The sequence below is a fragment of the Sinocyclocheilus grahami genome, unplaced genomic scaffold (assembly GCF_001515645.1).
Source record: "Sinocyclocheilus grahami isolate Dianchi unplaced genomic scaffold, SAMN03320097.WGS_v1.1 scaffold259.1, whole genome shotgun sequence".
NCBI classification, from domain to species: Eukaryota; Metazoa; Chordata; class Actinopteri; order Cypriniformes; family Cyprinidae; genus Sinocyclocheilus; species Sinocyclocheilus grahami.
This window is the reverse complement of record NW_015505438.1, coordinates 1,415,636-1,435,326: the sequence shown is the minus strand read 5'-3', so window position 1 is coordinate 1,435,326 and position 19,691 is coordinate 1,415,636. Positions and strand designations below refer to the sequence as shown.

The 19,691-nt window shown below is 36.2% G+C and overlaps 3 protein-coding genes across 6 annotated transcripts in view; 2 read left to right on the top strand and 1 right to left on the bottom strand.

Annotated features, from left to right (window-relative positions):
• Nucleotides 1-9,279, bottom strand: part of LOC107598984 (kinesin-like protein KIF2A) — a 20,314-nt gene extending 11,035 nt beyond the window's left edge. For 3 of the 4 annotated variants that reach the window (XM_016290460.1, XM_016290462.1, XM_016290463.1), the window contains exons 1-9: nucleotides 8,991-9,279; nucleotides 6,978-7,072; nucleotides 6,614-6,736; nucleotides 6,472-6,526; nucleotides 4,834-4,962; nucleotides 3,086-3,189; nucleotides 2,849-2,944; nucleotides 1,388-1,442; nucleotides 1,145-1,307 (exon numbers count right to left, since the gene is read on the bottom strand). In XM_016290460.1, the coding sequence (XP_016145946.1) occupies nucleotides 1,145-1,307; nucleotides 1,388-1,442; nucleotides 2,849-2,944; nucleotides 3,086-3,189; nucleotides 4,834-4,962; nucleotides 6,472-6,526; nucleotides 6,614-6,736; nucleotides 6,978-7,072; nucleotides 8,991-9,051 (881 nt within the window). In that variant the 5' untranslated portion in view covers nucleotides 9,052-9,279. The remainder of the gene's footprint in view (nucleotides 1-1,144; nucleotides 1,308-1,387; nucleotides 1,443-2,848; nucleotides 2,945-3,085; nucleotides 3,190-4,833; nucleotides 4,963-6,471; nucleotides 6,527-6,613; nucleotides 6,737-6,977; nucleotides 7,073-8,990) is intronic. The other variant, XM_016290461.1, reaches the window with a different exon arrangement.
• On the top strand, nucleotides 9,050-12,936 carry LOC107599026 (solute carrier family 2, facilitated glucose transporter member 6-like). Its single transcript, XM_016290515.1, has 8 exons — nucleotides 9,050-9,112; nucleotides 10,449-10,548; nucleotides 10,693-10,904; nucleotides 11,193-11,339; nucleotides 11,430-11,538; nucleotides 11,632-11,808; nucleotides 12,128-12,273; nucleotides 12,532-12,936. Exons 1-8 carry the CDS (start codon nucleotides 9,050-9,052, stop codon nucleotides 12,691-12,693), a joined length of 1,116 nt encoding a protein of 371 aa, XP_016146001.1. The 3' UTR covers nucleotides 12,694-12,936.
• A 1,562-nt stretch (nucleotides 12,937-14,498) lies between these two features.
• On the top strand, nucleotides 14,499-18,179 carry LOC107598986 (uncharacterized). The gene is made up of 6 exons (XM_016290466.1): nucleotides 14,499-14,728; nucleotides 15,221-15,367; nucleotides 16,038-16,100; nucleotides 16,269-16,478; nucleotides 16,611-16,745; nucleotides 17,599-18,179. Exons 1-6 carry the CDS (start codon nucleotides 14,612-14,614, stop codon nucleotides 17,812-17,814), a joined length of 888 nt encoding a protein of 295 aa, XP_016145952.1. The 5' UTR covers nucleotides 14,499-14,611; the 3' UTR covers nucleotides 17,815-18,179.
• Nucleotides 18,180-19,691: the final 1,512 nt, after the last annotated feature.

Here is a 19,691-nt window from a genome sequence, read left to right as displayed (position 1 = left end):
CTCGTTCTAACACGCCCCCACATATCTACCTCACTATGTGGAAATATTTGCATAATGCCGCCCAAATGTGCACGCAAAGAAAGGCGCCGTGGTTTCAGTAACCGCAGTTAAGCAGCCATGTCAGGGAGACGCTGTGTGTTTCAGTGCGAAAGCAAAAGCACTTTATTTGGCCTTCCGAAAGTAGATGCATTTAGGAATCTTTAAGATTACTTACTGTTCAAATGCGGAGTTTTGCGCATCGTGTGTGTGTGCGCGCATTTGAACAGTCAATAGCAAATACTTAAACTAATAACAAAACAGTAGCTGATTCAGAAGCGCCAGATTGTCATAGCAAAGTCAGAATTACCTCCTCTCCTAGGTTCACGAAACGGTCGTCCATAAAATGCATTGCTGTTCTGTTGTAAGTCATCTTAAAGATTCCTAAATGCATCTACTTTCGCCAAGTTTCGGAAGGCCAAATAAAGTGCTTTTGCTTTCGCCTTGAAACACACAGCATCTCTCTGACATGCTGCTTCAACACTAACTGTGTTGTTACTGTAACACCAAATGTGTCGAGAGAGAGAGAGAAAGAGAGAGAGAGCGCGAGAGAGAGAGAGAGAGAGAGCGCGCGAGAGAGAGAGAGAGAGAGAGAGAGAGAGAGAGAGAAAGATAGCGCGAGAGAGAGAGGGTCACATCACAAACACATAGCAGCTTCATCACTGTGTCTGTCACGCGACTCTGTTCCCCTTTCAGGCTCTGTCTTTACAATTATTTTGAAAGATGAAGCTCGCGATTATGGTAAGGGGAGTTACATTTCCGACGAGTGCTTGTGGTGTTCGGCCAATCACAATGCACTGGGTCAGCTGGCCAATCAGAGCAGACTGCGCTTGTCGGAAGGAGGGACTTTGTAGAAAACGAAGCGTTTGAGAGAGGCGGGGCATAGAGAACCTACAATAAGGTACAGTATTTGAAAAATAATGTGTTTTTTGTACATTAAAGCATGTCAACATATTCTGTTACACCAAATACACAAAATAATGTTCTTTAAAAAAAGCATCATATGACCCCTTTAAAAGATTTTTTTCCTCCAACTGTGACCATTTCCTGACATAATTGTTTATTAAAGATTCATGTATAATGAACAACGAAGGGAATCATCCTCTACCTGTAAACCATTTCATTTGTTGTGCTGTCATCAAAGGCATAATCGAAGCGGAATGTTTGGTTCTCTAGGTATCGAGTCAGGTCCACCTTTTGTTTTGGTTCATGGACCATGACAACATCTTTACTTGGAATAGTGATCACATCTAGGTCCTTTACCGTCAACTCTACAACACAAATGAGAAATAAATTACAACATACGAAGGGCAATCAAAAAAAAAAAAAGTATAAATGTCTGAGGCATTACCTTTTTTATTGAGGGGTCGTTTCCTAACACAAACGCATATTCTGTGCTCCTCAATCTGTTGAAAAATGAATCATGTTTTACTTCTCTTAAAAAAATGTATTACTTAACATCCAAAAATGAAGTACTTTTTTCTTAATACGAATATATTATATATGTAAATTTTTTGTATTACTATTATTATCATCATTAAAAAGTGGATCTCAAATGTATGAACATGAACATGTCTGGGTCACATTCCCCCAAAGCTCATATGGAGAAAAAATTCTGAATAAATAATCATTATAATAAAAATAAAATAATGAATAAAAAAAATAACAATATTAATAATTATGATACATGATGGCTGACTGTGTTTGTTAAAGGTGCCATAGAATGGAAAACTGAATTTACCTTGGCATAGTTGAATAATAACAGTTCTGTACATGGAAATGACATACCGTGAGCCTCAAACACCATTGTTTCCTCCTCATGTAAATCTTGAGCATTCAAAAGACCACTGAAAAATAGGCGAATCAGAACATAACACCGACTGTGAAGTTACCCGTTGATTAGTCGGGATCACTAATATGTACGCCCCCAACATTTGCATATACCCGCCCATGTTCTAGGCCAGCCGGACCAGCACAGCCAAATCATCAGAAGTTCTGCAGGTATTGTGAAGAAACAAGTGAGGACAACAGTGAAAATGGCAGGTATTCAGAAAAGCACGGAAAGCAAATAATGTGCGTTCTAATAAAATAATGCGAGCCACTAAAGGGACATGGTTAGCTGCTTACTAGCAGTAGCCTGTTACATTACAGTACATAAGATTTCACTTACCACATAAACAGAGTAAGGAAAGATGACTGAGGATGATGTTGAATGATTAACAGATCCTGAGCACCACTGACAAGCATCTGATCTTATAAAATGTGTGGTAAGTACTGCCGCTGTAGTTTACACAGCACGTGCGTGCATTCGAAAGCAGTTTCAATGCCCCGAATATTAATAGCGGCTCCCTGATGTCCGCATTTTATATACAGTACAATTACCCAACGATATAACTGCAAGAGAAAGTATTGAAATATTTTCCCTGTGTTTCCTTCCTGCTGTGTGAGCTACTGAAATGAGCCGCACTGTGAAACAGCCAATCAGAGCAGAGCTCAACATTGAGCCACACTGCGAAACAGCAAATCAGAGCAGAGCTCAACATTATTATTCATGACCCTTCCAAATAAGGTAAAAACAGACCATTTCATCCTAGGGACAAATCCTAGGGTTGTAAATGGACATGTAAAACAGTTTCTGGAGATTTTTTGTCTTTACCTAAGCCACATACCTTCCATGTAGATATCGGAGAATAATTTAAAATATTATATCAATGCATTCTATGGCACCTTTAAATTAAATTTAATTCATTCATTCATTCTTGTATTTATTATATTTTAAATATGACCCAGAAGTTAATTCATCCGAACCTACCAAATCTGTCGTGGTTAGCGGTCGATAGTCCAAACTTGCTCTGAAGTCTCGGATCATCTGCAGTATTTCATAGTTTGGAATCGTTGTATCAATTTCCTTTAAAACAAAACAAACACATTCACAATAGGAACACCACCAGGTGAACTAATCTATTTGTCAAACCTGACAAATACATCACAATTAAAAGCTAAGAGACGAGGCAGAGAGATATAATGGCAGAAAGATGAGAAGTCTTACCTGTGCTCGCTTTTCTCTCAGTTCCTGTTGCTGTATCCTGCGTCTCTCCCTCTTCTCCTGCAATTTTTCCACTTCCTTCACACAGTTCGACTTCCTCCTTGCTGCTATATAGCAGAACAACACACAATTCCATTTTAACAAAGGCAACAACCATTTCCTCGCTTTCAGCCCGCCTCCTCCCTCTGTATCTCTCTCTAATATAAGTGTGTATGTGTGCAGATAGAGTGGCTATAGAGGCAAGCCAGAGCCTCTGGCAGCTGGCACATGGTAGCGCCAACAGCCCTCTCTATCTTAAAGAGCTCTATTCTCTGAGCAGACCTTTTCCAAAGTCATTTATCTATGCACTCTTGCTGTCTGCAACATACCCTGCTACTATTGCTTTACTACTTGCTACATTACTACTATCACTTGCAAACGATAATATCATCAGAACATGGATTAAAAGATAGGCTTCATAATGAAGGCATTAATATTCATCTGACTGATTAATTTAATCTACCCAAAACAGGGAATCTTTAAATTAGATTTGATTAGAAAGAACAGATTTGGAGAAATTTAGCATTAAATAATTTGCTCACTAATGTATCATCTGCAGTGAATGGGTGCCATCAAAATGAAAGTCCAAACAGCTGATAAAAACATTACAACAATTCACAAATAATCCACATGACTTCAGTTCATCAATTAACATCTTGTAAAGCAAAAAGCTGCGTGTTTTTAAGAAACAATTCATTAATGTGTTTTTAACTTCAAATGAGTCCTATAATCATAATATTGCATTTCCAGTGAAAAAGTCTAAATTAGGAGATAAATATGCACAGATCAAGCACCATTTACAAGTGAAAACAATCCAAAACTAAACAAATGTGTTGGTGGATTTTGATGGATTTTTTCACTGGAGGAAGTGTTAATATGTTATTATGGACTCGTATTTTGAATAGATGTGACAGTTTAAAGTTAAAACGTATTAATGATGGATTTGTTTATTACAAACATGCAGCTTTTCACTTTACAAGATGTTAATTGGTGGACTGGAGTCTTGTGGATTACTTGTTGATTATTGTGATGTTTTTATCAGCAGTTTGGACTCTGATGGCACCCATTCACTGCAGAGGATCCACTGGTGAGCAAGTGATGTTATGCTATATTCTCCCAAATCTGTTCAGATGAAGAATACTGATCTACATCTTGGATGGGCTGAGGGTAAGTACATTTTAAGCAGATTTTCATTCTTGGGTGAACTGCAATTCAGAGAAAGAATTGCAACATATCTGTGAATCAATTTTACCCCAAACCTGCACTAAACAAGCAAATTAAACCAAACAATTGTAATTCCACCCAAAGGATGGGCAGCACCATGCTGCACATAGAAAACAGTTTGAGCATTTTGATTCCAGATTAATTCAGCAGACAGACTCTTGTAAGCTTAATAAATTCAGAGCAAGAGGATTAATCAGGAAGGTTCAGAGTCAGGACAAGCCTGCCCGGTCACAAACAGTCACTGACATTCAGAGGGACGGCTGGGGTAGCCAAACCACACCCCACAGATTTGAGCCAAGATACAGACAGATGAGCAAGGTTTAGGTTTGCTGCAAAATTCAGACTCTAAAAGGTTGCTTTCTCTTTATGCATTATACGCATCCTGCGCAGGAGGCCTCAGTCTTTTCAGCCTTTTTCAGTCCTTTTTCCTGTGGGGAAAAGGGGGTTGACAGGAACAGATTGAAAAGCACTGAGGAGTGTCATATTACCATTTTGTTGTTGCTGAGTTAGCTGACTTTGGGTCTGGCTCTGTGTGGGCTGAGAGGGCTGTTGTACTGGTGGAGGGGGTGCTGATTCTGGCTGTTGCTGCTGGGCTGGTCGTCCCCGAGTCGAGCCAACTTTAAAACAGAACACATAAGAGTGGCATCACAGGAGCACTCAAACATGCCTATGATGGACAAAAATGCAGCTCACCAAGTTTTCAAACACAGCCATCTTAGTATGCTGACATAACTATAAGTCATGTGTAGTAAAACAGGCACTATATGTAAAACACTCTGGCACTTTTAAAACATCACTCTATTTGTTTGAGCATGCCGACTCAGGAATTTTGTGACTATTTTGGCTATGATTAAAATTTCTGTCAAGGTCACAACAGATCTTTTCTTCCATATTGTAACTTACACCCAAGTAAAATGGATTATAGGGGGAAAAAAGAGTGGAGGACTTGGTTCAATCCATCAGTTGTTGACTTCACAGAAGCAGATCTGAATGCAATACTTCAATCAATTGCAAGAAAGCGGCCTAAATGACTGAAGAAGTCCGGCATATGTTATCAGAGAGAGAATATTTTGCACTGGAAGACTGAGTTTGACTAAAGACTGACATTTTTGTTAAAAATTACTAAGTCAATAAAAATTAAATGTGTGCATAAATGTATCGTTCACAATAAGATCAATAAAAAGCATTTAGAAAATAGATGAAGAGGTGGATGGGGGAATTTCCATTTCATGTTGACTTTAACATCTGTTATTCTTTAGGAACCGAACAAAATAATCCTAAGTTATTACTAATTGTATTGAAAATTAGAATTTTGCTGTACAATAGCCATACATCTGTCGTAATCTTTAATTTGTCTTAATTTTAACAGACTTTTAGTTAGTGTACTTTTTTTATATGCACTTTCTTCCAGTTCTGCTGAACTTGCCCCCTTTGTCTACAAAACCCTGTTGTTATTATTTATATGTATCATTTAACACCATATCAACATCAAAGGCTAAATTCATGGCAAACTCAAAGAGTAATAAATTAATAATAGTGATAATAAAAATAATACTTCTATTAGTTATATAAAATAATGTTACAAAATTACAAAAGCAAACCAACAATAACAACAATAAAAGTTACATAAAATCTTAGAAAAAAATTCTAATATTTTCCAAGGAGAAGCTTTTTTAATGTCCATGATTGTAATTTCTGTATAACAACATTGCCTAATTATTATTTAAAGTATTTCAAATAAAATATGCTTTACAGTAAAGGAAGACTTCACATTAAGCCATTTAGTTTTATTACAGTACATTAGATTTGCATAGTAACATTTAGCACTAAAAATGTTTAGAACTGGGCAAACGAGGAAAAAAGTTGTTCCCAGTGCATGTTATAACAAATTCAGAGTACCCTGTCAAAATGAAGCACTTGTGGAGTGTGCTCCACTCCACTGAAAACTAAATCACGAGCCTGACACGTACATGTGCCGCCCCTTCATTCTGAAGCACCCAGCACGTGCACGCTACATTTTTTTTCACTTTTGCAGATTAATAATTGCACATGGCCATACTGCAATTCATAACTTATTTTGATTTATTGTGCAGCCCTATTCCTGAGTCAAATAACAACAAATATACCTCTGTTGTCTCTGGATGGGATTTCACTCCTTCCCGGTGCAATAGTTCTACGATTCTGCACACAAACAAGTGTACAAAAAGGTTCAAAAGTTGCAAACAATTAGAATGCAAGTTCAACATTTAACTTTGGCCTCATACAAACCTTAGGGATTTTGTTGACCTTCATAGAGCTGGGTGTAGGAGGCGGTGGTGTAACAGGGCTCAAGGAAATCTCCTCCTCTGTACCAACATCTGGATTTAGTGAGAATATGCACTCCAAATCAATCTGTTACGAAAAAATGAACAAGCTGTTAACATTGCAAGAAATCTGATCTTTTTTCCAACACATGCAGGATATCCTAAAGAGAAAAATGATACAGGGTACATGACAACATAATTCATATTTGTAAGAAACACAGCATGTGTCCACGTAATATCCAAGAGTTTCATACTGTACCCTAACAACACCAGAATGTTGTTCTTTCCATTATTAATAACACAGGCAGCTGAGAGGCTGCTATACTTACCTCTTTTCCTTTAGTGTCTCCATTTTCTATCCATTCCACAGTAACACTTTCATTATCTTCATTTAAAGAGGTCACCATGGCCTGGTGTATTCGCCCTGTAAGAAACCCAACATGTGTGAAAGACAAATTGAAAACATTCATGTATCCATTTTGAAATTTTACACATCTAATTGGAACTTGAAAAGAGTTTATGTACAAGACGGCAAGTCAACAGCAATCTGCTTCTGAGGACACTTCAAAAGTTGTGCTAATAGCTACTGAAAAGTAGCCTATCAGAGCATCACTGAAAACAAACAGCCACGGTTCCGTATCTATTATTCAGAGCTATTCCTACTCACACGTCGACATCCCTGCAATTATTCAACAGCGGCATCAGAAAGAAAAAGCACATATTATACTGCCATAAAACAAGCTATTAAACCCCTGCATGCAACATCAGGCCAAAAGAAAAGTTAAGACCCAGTTTGAAGTAAAATCACGTCTTTATGACGTTAGAGATCTTCTTTGTTTTAAGACGTCACAAGCGCTGTTCATCTTCAGAGAGCATGTCAAGAGTCATCTCCGTTACGCAATACATGAAACTTCCCAAAGAGACAGGAGTGGTTTGTCTAACACGTCAACTCACTTGTTTCTTTGCTACAAGCTGAAGTTAAATATAACACAGCCTTCTCAAAAAGATAAAATCATAACCTCTTCTGACAGTCTTGCAAATTGTATTGATGCCAACACCAATGAAAAGCCACTGAATGCTCACGAGACACCAACACTAGATATACTAACTCTGTACTGAGACATCATTAGGAGAAATTGATACTTTGATCCTTAAACACATTCAAAAACCAGTGTTTTTATTTCAGTTTCAGTTTGAATTCTGCTTGTGATGAACTAAATTACAATTAATCTACAAATATTTAAAACATAATATTCAGTGAATGCTGTACTATTAAAAATAATAATTAAAAAAACAATAATGATGATTGATTAGTACAAGTAATATTAGTAGAATTATTACTGGTGTTATTCAAAGTTTTTGTGGTTGTTAGTTTTCTAAATGGAAAGTTGTTTTCATCTTTGTATTGAATCAATTAGCCTATAAACCTTCCTAACCTAAAAAAAAATGTTTGTTACTTACAAATGTAAGTAGTTATCCAAACATGTTACATCACATGTGAAAGCCATTGTTTGGTTCTATTTTTGAGAGACTGAAATGTGAATATTGATAATATATTTATACATCTGATAATAATAATGCAACTAATCCCAAGCAGTCAATATCTCCTTTGGCCACTAGGATGGAGTTTAATCTCTGAACCCAAATAATGACACATCACATAACTTATAACTTCAAGCAGCTTACTTGTCATCTTCAAATCAATACAAACCAGTCAAATTATTATGACTACAGAAACTCTCTAACGTCATTATCATCTCAAATGTGTGACTAATGTGAAGTGAGTGGCATCCAAACTTATGTTGGGTTTAAGACTCCAAGCTAAACAAACCAGCTGGTTTGGATGAAACCAGCAACTTCCCTCTGTCCACACTTATTTACAACCAATCCAAAACAAAACATTCATTTGCAAGTGACTTAAAATGGCTAAGTTAACCCACACAAATCCAGAATCTATAGTACTTACATGATTAAGTTATATTCCCTAGACCAATACAGTATATAAATAATTCCCCACTAATCTACATCAAGTAAGCCAGTTACTGGGCTGAAATCAAATATCATCGCACACATTATGAATATCTAAACAAACTCCACCCGGGTTTAGCAGGTGGCTAACGTAAAACCGACAGTTGCACTGTTGACTGACACAAGCTCGTTAACTACCCCGGCAACCAGCACCAACAGACCAAACTTGACGCCATATATCGATTAATACTAGGCCCGACCACCTAAAACTATAATTTCTGTCAGGTGCTTTGAGTGGTAACGTTAGCATCCGTTAGCCGAACCGGGGAAACGACTTTAACGGACGGTTACAAGCGACCCAAATATGAACTCACCATCGCTGCGCTTTATCTCCACATAAATCCCCACGACGATTTTGCCGAAGTTCACCGCCATGGCTCATTCATGGGACGAATGGAATACTCAAATAGACGGGCGTGTGGGAACTAGAAACAGTGTTTGTGTTTGAATTTGTCACATTTGTTGTTCCGTGTTACTCAAAACCGGGAGGCGGCCACAGCGCCAGACATAAAAGAGGGGAGAGGGTACAGCGCGCGTGCGCGGGGGAAGCTCGACTTGCGTGTTTTTTTTTCCCACCACAAGCCCCGCCTCCTGCGTCAGGATTGGTTAGAAGCAGCTGGAGGTCTGAGCTCGGACAGTTGAGGTAACCATAGCAACCACAATAAGCGGAGGAAGCCGGGGGCAAAAATTAAAATGTCTTTTTGTTGACAGTAGGCACACTGAACTTAGTTTGGAGAAATATGTCCAATCAGCCAACTGTACCAACATAAAAAACTACCAAATTTGTCTTACATTACTATAAGTTTGATCACAACAGTTGCAGGATGATAAACTATTAATGCAGAAACGTTTTCTGTGAAGCTGCTTTGCAGGGATGTGTATCATGAAAAGCGCTATACAAATAAACGTGACTTGAATTGAATCAGTTGAGCAATAAAACAATATCCCTTATATCAAGGAAGGAAGTAGGCATAATTAATTAGCTGGTCAAAATTATACAGTTGTGTAGCTGTTGCAATTAATGAATCAGTGCTGAATTTAATATTCAGTATTTCATATAAAATCACTTGAACAAAAAGGAGAAAATGCAATGAGCATGCTATTGACAGACGATAGATAGTCTAGATTTCCTCCAGTGAAAATGAAGCGTGCAAAAACAAAAACAGTGGAACTATTCATTTACGAACAAATGAGTACTGAATGAATCAGTCGACTTAAATTTGTGAGTTATTTATGCAGGTATTAAAAAGGTCTTAAATCAGAGCAGAAAGTCTTAATTTGATAAAGTCATGGCATTAAATGTTGCATGCATTGCTTAAAATTAATCTCTTCCTCAGTATTTTTCTCTTGCTTTCCAATATAAATATCTAAACGTCCTTAAATTAAGTTACATTGACTTGAGATTCAAAATGAAGAAATGAAGTTTTGTTTTCTGAGAAATTGAGTTTGTTTAAAACACTGGTACAGTAATAGTTATTTTCATATTCTAGTGTTTGGGAGCAGATGTATTCAAGCTATTTATCATGGAGATCAAGTTTTTCAAGTTTTACAAACTTTTGCTGATGCAACTCATTGTGGGCTCTCTAGACATTTACATTTCCGATTACATTTAAAGAACATATTGACATAAAAAAAGACAATTTAAAATCGACCTTCATACCATTTCATTGTAACATATGGGATTTTAATTAAAGAAACGTCATAATAAATTAGTGGTTGCAGTTTTGTGCCTAATGGATCTCATTAACATCAGCTGATATCTTTTCACAAAGGTGTATGTGTCAGAGATTTCACACCCGTCTGTGAGGGGTGCGCTGGGTTCGTGTCCTCAGATCACAGCTGTCTTTGGAAGTCTAGCACTTTATGCTTTTGGTGAGAGAGCTCATATTTCTCGGGTTGTTTTGGGTGTATGATGAAACACACTTTTGCCAACACTTTCAAGAATTTCCAAGCATTTTTCAGATACATTATCCTATATGTCCTTTAAAATTATGCTATTTTATCTTTTCTCTCCAGGCTTGGTTTTGCCGTGGAGGTGGCTGGCTGTGGCTGGGGAGATCCCTGTCGTTATCATGATAATTTTTCTTTGCTTCATGCCGACCTCCCCACGTTACCACATCATGAAAGGAAACAGAGCAAGAGCAGTTAAATCGCTAGAATGGCTCAGAGGCCCCAATTCTGATTACTTGACCGAGTTCAATAAGATTGAGCGCAGTATCAATTCTCAGGTAAAAGGCACATTGTGGTGGATTACATCATGTTATCAGGGTGGTTTGCCATAAAATTAGAAGGTCATGCAGATATAATTCAATAAGAGAAAATATGATCAATTGTATTTCACTGATTTTTTAAATCAGATTTTGTTGCAAATGAACATAGCATGACTTACAACCTTCAAAGATGTTGGTCGTTTGCTGCCAAGGGGGCTGCCAATTATTGCTTGGAATAAAACAAAAATTTAAATATGCATTATATAAAAATAGAATATTAAATGACTTGCATGTTCTCTCCAACAGGGTGTTCAATGGAGTGATCTTAAAACACCTTTATACTATAAACCCATTCTAATCTCACTTGTCATGAGATTCCTGCAGCAGATGACTGGTATAACCCCAATTCTGGTATATCTGGAGCCCATCTTCCACATGACAGCTATATCACTGGTAGGTCTCAAAGATTCATTCATTCACACTGTGAAATACCTGAAAGCACATTTATCCATCTAAAAAATGTGATGTTTTATTGCCATTCAGGAACCGAAATATGACGCAGCATTAGTGGGAGCTGTAAGATTGATTTCTGTGGCTATTGCAGCCAGTTTGATGGACAAAGCAGGTCGAAAAGCTCTACTGTTCACCTCAGGTTTGTGTAGAATTAACAATAAAAGTATTACATTTGGTAAATGTAATTCCTTGGAAAAAGTACCTAAAACGCAGTCATCTTTTATTCCTTCAGGCTTTTTGATGTATCTAGCCATGCTTTCAATGACCATGTACACTCATAAAACACCGTGCAACCATGGCAATCTTACTGTAACTGAGGGCTTGAAGAGCACTTATGGAGGCTTAACAGGCCCTGCCTTCGATCCAGTAACTCTAATTCCTCTAATAAGCGCTATGGTCATCATATTTGGTGAGTTTTTTTAGTTTCAGGTTTAGTTTGTTCATTAAACAGTGTGACCAGTTCACTTGGACTTACTGTACAGCAGAAGCTTTTTGTGGATCTCATAAATGACAGATAAGGAACCTGTTGATTATTACGACACTTTAGTTAGGGATGATAAAGTCACACATTAACATTTTGAAATGGCTTAAAATTGATTTTTTTTTTTATTAGAGAAACAATCATTTTGGAAACAGGACTGGATTACATCACTTTTAGAAATAGTTCTAGTTTTATTTCCTCATGTAAAATAGCATGCAGCATAACGTCACTGAAATCTCCCATACAGGTTATGCTATGGGTTGGGGTCCTATCACATGGCTGCTAATGTCAGAGATTTTACCTTTGGGTGCACGTGGTGTAGCATCTGGTTTGTGCGTTGGTGTTAGCTGGATCACAGCCTTTGTTCTGACACAACTCTTCATGCATGTGGTGGTGAGCTAAATCTCTTTTTTTTTTACACATATAAATAGGAAAAATACCTATTTTAACTTACCTAATAGCTCACGATCCTTGTTCAAGATCATTAAAAGATAATACAAGCTTCTCTTGATAATACTCATGTTATACATGATTGTTTCTTCTGATCTTTTTCTTTCTGATTGTTTCAATTTCTAGTATTTTTCATTTACATAGTTGTGTGAGCTTTTCATAAGTATAGCTATAAAACACAAACTTGATCTTTTCATATAGGATGCCTATGGACTCTTTGCACCTTTCCTGTTCTTCTGTGTCGTCTCTGTAGTGAATATAATTTTCACTGCTAAATGTGTGCCAGAGACTAAAGGCCGGACTCTGGAGGAGATTGAGAACTTTTTCAGGACTGGCCGAACCTTCACCATTCTTGATTCTTGAAATGTGCATTTTGGACAATACTGTGGCACTATTTAATCTACAGAGCCACAACAAAATAAATTATGTTTTACTCAAGTTGTGATTCTGCTGTCTGAGTTGAATGTGATGAGATAAAATGACTGGGTGGCACCAAATAATACACATTTATATATTGCACTGTCTTTATGTATATTTAGATATATGAGCTACGTAATGACTTTATGACTGTTACTCTGATGTACATACATTAATATGTCAAATCTGTCCAATGTACATTTATTATAAGGTTGTACTGTATATGAGTGCACACTCATGTAAAGCATATCAATAAATGTGTGTATTTATATACTGAATATATAAGGTCTCTATCATTCTCTCAGTTATATGAACATGTGACTGGGCACTTCACTTCTCTTTCATTGTTCCGCAATTGTTTTCATCAGTGTGACCATGACCAAACTAAACCAATATTTCACAAAATGTGTTTGTCCAGGAACAAAAGTACAATGATACGGAGAAGTTCCTAGAATTGAGCAAGACGTCACCAAAATAAATTCTGGCCATTGTCATGTGCTGATACATACATACAAATTTTTGATCATTAATTGTTTATCACTGTACTTAATGTTATAGCTATGCACTAAAATAATGATCTGTTTCTTATTTATATTTACTGTTATTTTTTTCAAACAATTAAATAATTCTCCAACCTCCTTTTCAAGTAATTGCATATGCTTTCTTATCAGTAAGCATATTTTTCAAACAAAACTTTGCAGTTTGAAAGAGAACAATGTTTCGTTTCATTGACAGCTTTGATAAGATTTTTTTTGATTCCTCTTTCTGCTTTCATACTGTATGACGCACAGTGCTTCCTGTCAATCACCACTAAACCAGTGGTATGCACCTGTGTTACATATTTGTGCATGCTGAAAAATGGTCAAAACACCTAGTTGGTATGCAGTGCATTAGACAAATACACATAATTCTTATTTGCCACTTCTCAGCCACTGAACTGATTTCCTTACACCAATGAATTGCAGATTTAGGCATAGCCAATATAATATTATTAATAATATATTATATTAATTTAATTACAATTTAAAAAAAATATATGTTATTAACTATTATTTATTGGGAAATAATAAAAAAGTCAATTTGACCTCAATATCTCATCATGTAACCCAATTCTCAATGGCTCTTATCCAATAGTTAAGTTGCTTGCATGCACAAAAAGCCTTTAAGAAAAAATCATGTGATAAATGTTTGGCTTTAAGCTGATTTATTGGTTTCCATTTAGTGAAGGGTTCCCAAAAATGTTAATATATAACTACGTGCATAAGACTGACATTATAAATGTGCAATATAGGTTAAGGATGTTATTTTCTTACATTACACAGTCTGGAAGACCAAACATTTCATAAATATGTATATTAACAGGGTTATATATATAATTGATTTATTCATGAGTGAATGTTCATGTTTTATTTATAACTAAAACGGTTGTTTCTCCATGCAGTGTGAGGAAATATTTTAATTAATTGTGAAACTTACGTTGTGAATATTAATAAAATACATGTTGATTTCAAATAAATTATGATTGAACAGTCTGACAGTATATTTTAAAAGCACTACACGTTTAAATCCTCATGAGAATCACTATTCAGGTGTCTGCTGATGTCCTGGCTTCACCTGAACGTTTTTATTCCCGTTGATTTTTACGTAACACTCTGTAGAAAGTGGCTGCAGCCAGAAGAACACGAAGTCGCCATCAGCACCGGGTTACTCAAGAGAACTGAGGAACCCCTCCAGTGAGTTTCATAATTAGGTTGTGTAAGGGCACGTTACGTATGAGGGCTTTAGAAGCCAGCGGGCTACAAATGCAGTTCCTTGCCGCACTGAAAACATTGATTTAACCGCCAACTCGGACTGTGAACCAACCATGAAAACGAACAGGGAGAAAGTAATTGGAAGTCAAGTCATTTCAGCCGAACTTGTGGCTGGACTACTACTCAGCATAGCGTATAGGATGTGTTCCAGTTTGGCTTTTTCTTCAGAGGTGGGTCTTTACATGTGTAAAATCATGGGATTATATAATGTTGTTGTTTGTAAATGTTACTAAGCGAAAGGAAAAAAAATAGTTTTGTGTGAAAATGAATGCTAAATGACACACTGTTTCCTTTACGAAAAATACCAGGGTACTACTATAGTATCAGATCAAATACCATGCTATAGCTTTTAAACGGGAAGAAATGAATAGTGAAAGTCGTTAGGGGAAGTTCACAACTTCACATAGCCTACTACTTGGGGTCTGAATGGAACAACGCACGGGTCTCGAGACGCGTTACTTAACACGCGTTGTAAAAACGCGACGCGTTCCGTCTAAATGAGACGGAGCTGCTAAGAAGTTGTTCGTAATGTGTATGTTATATTATAATGTTTCTTTTTTTGTAGTAGTAGCCATAACCGTGGTAATTATTGGGCATCTTGGCGGAAATTATTGTTATTGTGATAATACTTTTGTAACGCGTTATACTCTCTTGTGTTGCAGGGGGGACGCGTCAGTGACGAAAGCGCGCAGTTTGAAGTAACGCGCTCACTCGTATGTGTGTGGGTTGCCAGTAATATTAAGTTCATTTTCTTCAAAAGCAACAACCATCCACTTTCTCTGTCTGCTCATTCCGTCTCCAGGCTTGTTGTAAGTGCAATGCAAATACACACATATGCCTGCAAATATTCTCTTGAAACTTTAGGAGAAATACAGTAGGTGTAATCTAATAGTTCATCCCATTTGTCGGGTGATCTAAAATGTACTACACATGGTAAATAAACTGGTTTTATTCGAATTAAAATATTATTTAATATGGCTCAGTTAATTTCACTATAGGCTAAATTACACCAACAAATGTATTTTTAAAGTTGGGAAGTTACTCCGTGTCCTTACCAACATATTCTGTTACACCAAATACACAAAATAATGATCTTTAAAAAAGCATCATATGACCCCTTTAAATTAATCAAAAGTGATTTCTGAAGGATCATGTGACGCTGAAGAGTAACGGAGTAATGACTGCTGAAAATTCAGCTTTGCATGGCAGGAATAAATTACATTTTAAAATATATTATAACAGTAAACAGTTATTTTAAATGCAATAATATTTCACAATATTACAGTTTTGATCAAATAAATGCAGCCTTCGTGAGCATCAGAGACTTCTTTTGAAAACATTACAAAACTGACCCTCAACTTTTTGAAGTGTACATATTTAAGTGTTGCATTATTGCATCAATTTAATATTTATTGTGACCTTTTATCAACATTTTGAAATATAAATTCAATTAACTGTTTTAAATGTCTTTCTATACAGGCCTTCCTTTCACTGTTGGGAGTCTGCAGAGAGGCGCACGTTCAAGGAACAGACTGCAGACATGTGTGTACTGTAACATGATGTGTGCATTTTATTATATTAAGTCACTTTGGTATAGTAATCATCTAAACATAAATGTAAGATGCAGTGCTCTCTGTTGTAATGCCATAAAACATCAAATGTTTGTTACATGCCAGTTAAATCCATAAATCTTGATTTTTTTCTCTCCAGCTTCCCATGGTGGACGTGGCAGTGTTCTTATTCTTTCTCCTAAGCAGTTTGATTCTTTTGATCTTGGATCACAATCAGTTGAAAGGCTCTTTGAAACGATCTGAACTGCTCACTAAGCCCCAGAGGTTTTTCCTTCAAATAGATTTTTTTGCCAACTTCATTTGTGGCCTCATGTGGTTGGTTTTTCCAGGATGGCTTCTTGGGTCACAGGTAAAAACGTAACTTTATTGCAACTTTTGTGAACACTTGGACTATCAAGTATAGTAAAAGTAGTCATGTTGTTAACTAAAATGCTTCTAGGTGGCATTGTCCATTAATGCATTGTGTATTCATCCATTGTAGATTACTGGATCTGAGGATTATCTTTATCTCACTCGGGCATTTGGAGCTATGATGGTTGGAGACAGCTTTGTTTCTTTTACCACTCAGAAACAAATGGGAACCAATGAGGTATCTGTCTTCAGCAGCCGGGCTGTGGTATGTCATATTACAACATATTACAACTTTTTAACACTGATTTTGCTCCAACATGATTACATATGATTAACAATCCTTTTGTGTTCAAAAACTGGGTACAACTTCTGTGTTGGGGGTCAAAATGACTTACATTGCTTCCATTCAATTACCAAAAATCAGCACTATGAAAAATACTAAAGAGTCACCTAAAAACACAAGCCTCTATTGTTGCTTGTCAGACACTAAAAAATATAAAATATGTGACAAATGTAATAAGTCTCTTCAATTTTTATGGTGTTATTTCTATTGTGTTAGGGGTATACATTTATTATACAGTATATATTGCATATATAATTTATTTATTGGTCATGATTACATGTAGTGACTGTTTGCACAATCGTTATTATTTGTACTTAATGTAAGTAGTTTGTTGTCTGGTTCTCAAACACTTTTCCTCAATGCTACAACAGTCTAGTAATTGAGATCCCAAATAACTAACCAAAAGCAACCATTGACATTTTTTTGACCATGAAATTCAAATAGATACAAAAAATTATGAATATTTCATAATTTCTCTTGTATTTTATATTTTAGTGTTAAAATATAAGCCCGACTCTTTAGTGTTTATTTTTGGCAAATTGCATGAAACCAATGGGGCTCAAAAGTTGTAACATTTGTACAGCCTTTCCAAAACACTTATATTTGTTACAACTTTGCATGCACATTCATGACCCTAAATGAAAAATATTCACACAATTTCAAGAGGAACTGAATAGTTTAACCAATATTGCAAGCATTTTGAAAATCGAGCGTGGGACAAATAAACCTCAACACAACAGGAGGGTTAAGCATGTATGAATCTGTACCCATTTAGGGAACTTCGGCGGTTGTCATCTTCATGATCCACACCCAGCTCACCACATCGGCATGGAAAACCCCACATCTCTGTTTGGGTCTAGTAGGGGTCAGCCTCTGGGCTGGAAACTCCATCCTGGGCTACCTGAGCTCCAAAGACACGACGACAGAGTCAGTGAATGATATATACTGGCGTGCTGTACAGAAAAAAGACAGAAGACTTTATGTACAATAGATATTTTGTCATATGCATATATATTATAACATCATTGTGTGCATTTCAGTGCTTTATGATGTTTTTGACAAACTATACTGTAAATATAGTTGTTTTATGAATATTAAATAGATGTATTCTTTTGTAAATAATGGTTGTTTTTAATTTATACTCATAAATATTGTAAACAAATTGAAAATATCACTTTCAATATGCAATGTAGATATGCAAATAAAGACAAAGTTGTCTGGTGACTTGAACGGCACTTCATATAAAGTAAAAGTGCTTTGTCAGCTGTCTGTGAACCGCCTCCTTTCACACATTCAGGTGTCGAGTCATTCTCCTGCAATATGCACTGAACCATTTGTTTTATAACTTTGGATGCAACATTTGATGTTCCCACAAACACAAAACTGAAATTATATGAACTGTGCGTCAGAATCTTCTTTTATCTCTCTCTATTTTTGTTATTTAACATCCTGTAGTTATCTAAACTTATTTGTTGCTATTGTTTAGTATTATTTTAAATATGTTCCTCTCAAAATGTTCTTTTATCAAAATTGCCAGAGAACATACATGCGTCAGAATCTTCTTTTATCTCTCTCTATTTTTGTTATTTAACCTCCTGTAGTTATCTAAACTTATTTGTTGCTATTGTTTAGTATTATTTTAAATATGTTCCTCTCAAAATGTTCTTTTATCAAAATTGCCAGAGAACATACACTGTGTTCTTTCTTTCTTTCTTTCTTTCTTTCTTTCTTACCTACCTCTGGCCAAGTGGCTCCATCTTCTACGGTCTCATTCTTGAGTTGATTGTCACTGGCAGCTTTGTAAGTGTTTGGCAGTTGTTTGGTCTCTTTGGCAAGACCTGTGCGAGCAGTAACATTGACCTTAATTGCACTTTATTCCTCCTGCAATGGCCATGATGTTGTCCAACTTAACAAGACCGTGCAAAACCAAATAAATAGCTTTACCGTGCAGCTGAGATCTATTAACACCTCTAACAAACTGCCCAGTGCCTTGCACAAGAACACTGCTTCAAGAGCACAATGTGTTTTAAATATGGCCACTTGATGGCGCTGTATACACGGAGTATATTCAGCCTCTGGTTCTCCTAAAAACATCAAGCTGACAACAGTGCTGGTAAATTTACCATGAACTGCTGTTATTAAAATGCCATTCCTATATTACAGTTGGATAATCAGAACCAAAACTACTTTTTGATGTAGCATAATTATCCTAATAAGCTCTTTATATTAGAAAATTAAGCAGTAAGATGGTTTTAAAGGCTTGGTTTCAGATGGCTGTTAAATACAGTCCCTCTCTTTCTCATACATACTCATAAAGGATTAGTTCACCAAAATATGAAAATTCTATCATCAGTTACTCTCGTTTTGTTCTCGTTTTCCCCCTGTAGAACACAAAAGGGAAAAAATCCTAAAGAATTGAACTGGTTGCTCTTTTCCATGCAATTACAATGAATGACGACTGAAGCTTTCAAGCTTCAAAGTGCACAACGAACCTTAAAAAGTACCATAAAAGTAGTCCATACAAGTCTTCTGAAGCCATACAATAGAAAATGGACCAAAATTAATGTTGATGGAAAGTAGATAAACAAGAAACGATTATAAATTTATTATCGATTTACATGAGGAAACATAATATATTCAGTTTTGCCAGACATTGTACTTGCATTTATTCTGTATTTTTATAATATTTAATATATTTTTATATACTAATATGTACACTAATATATATTGCTATCTTTATTAAATAAAATTATATTTGATCATATATGCTGTATTCATGATCCACCTCTACAGATAAATAAACTTGTTCCCCCCCCCCACAGGACAGCAGGTTCCCACAAATCTATCTTTGTGCAAAAGCTCCAAATT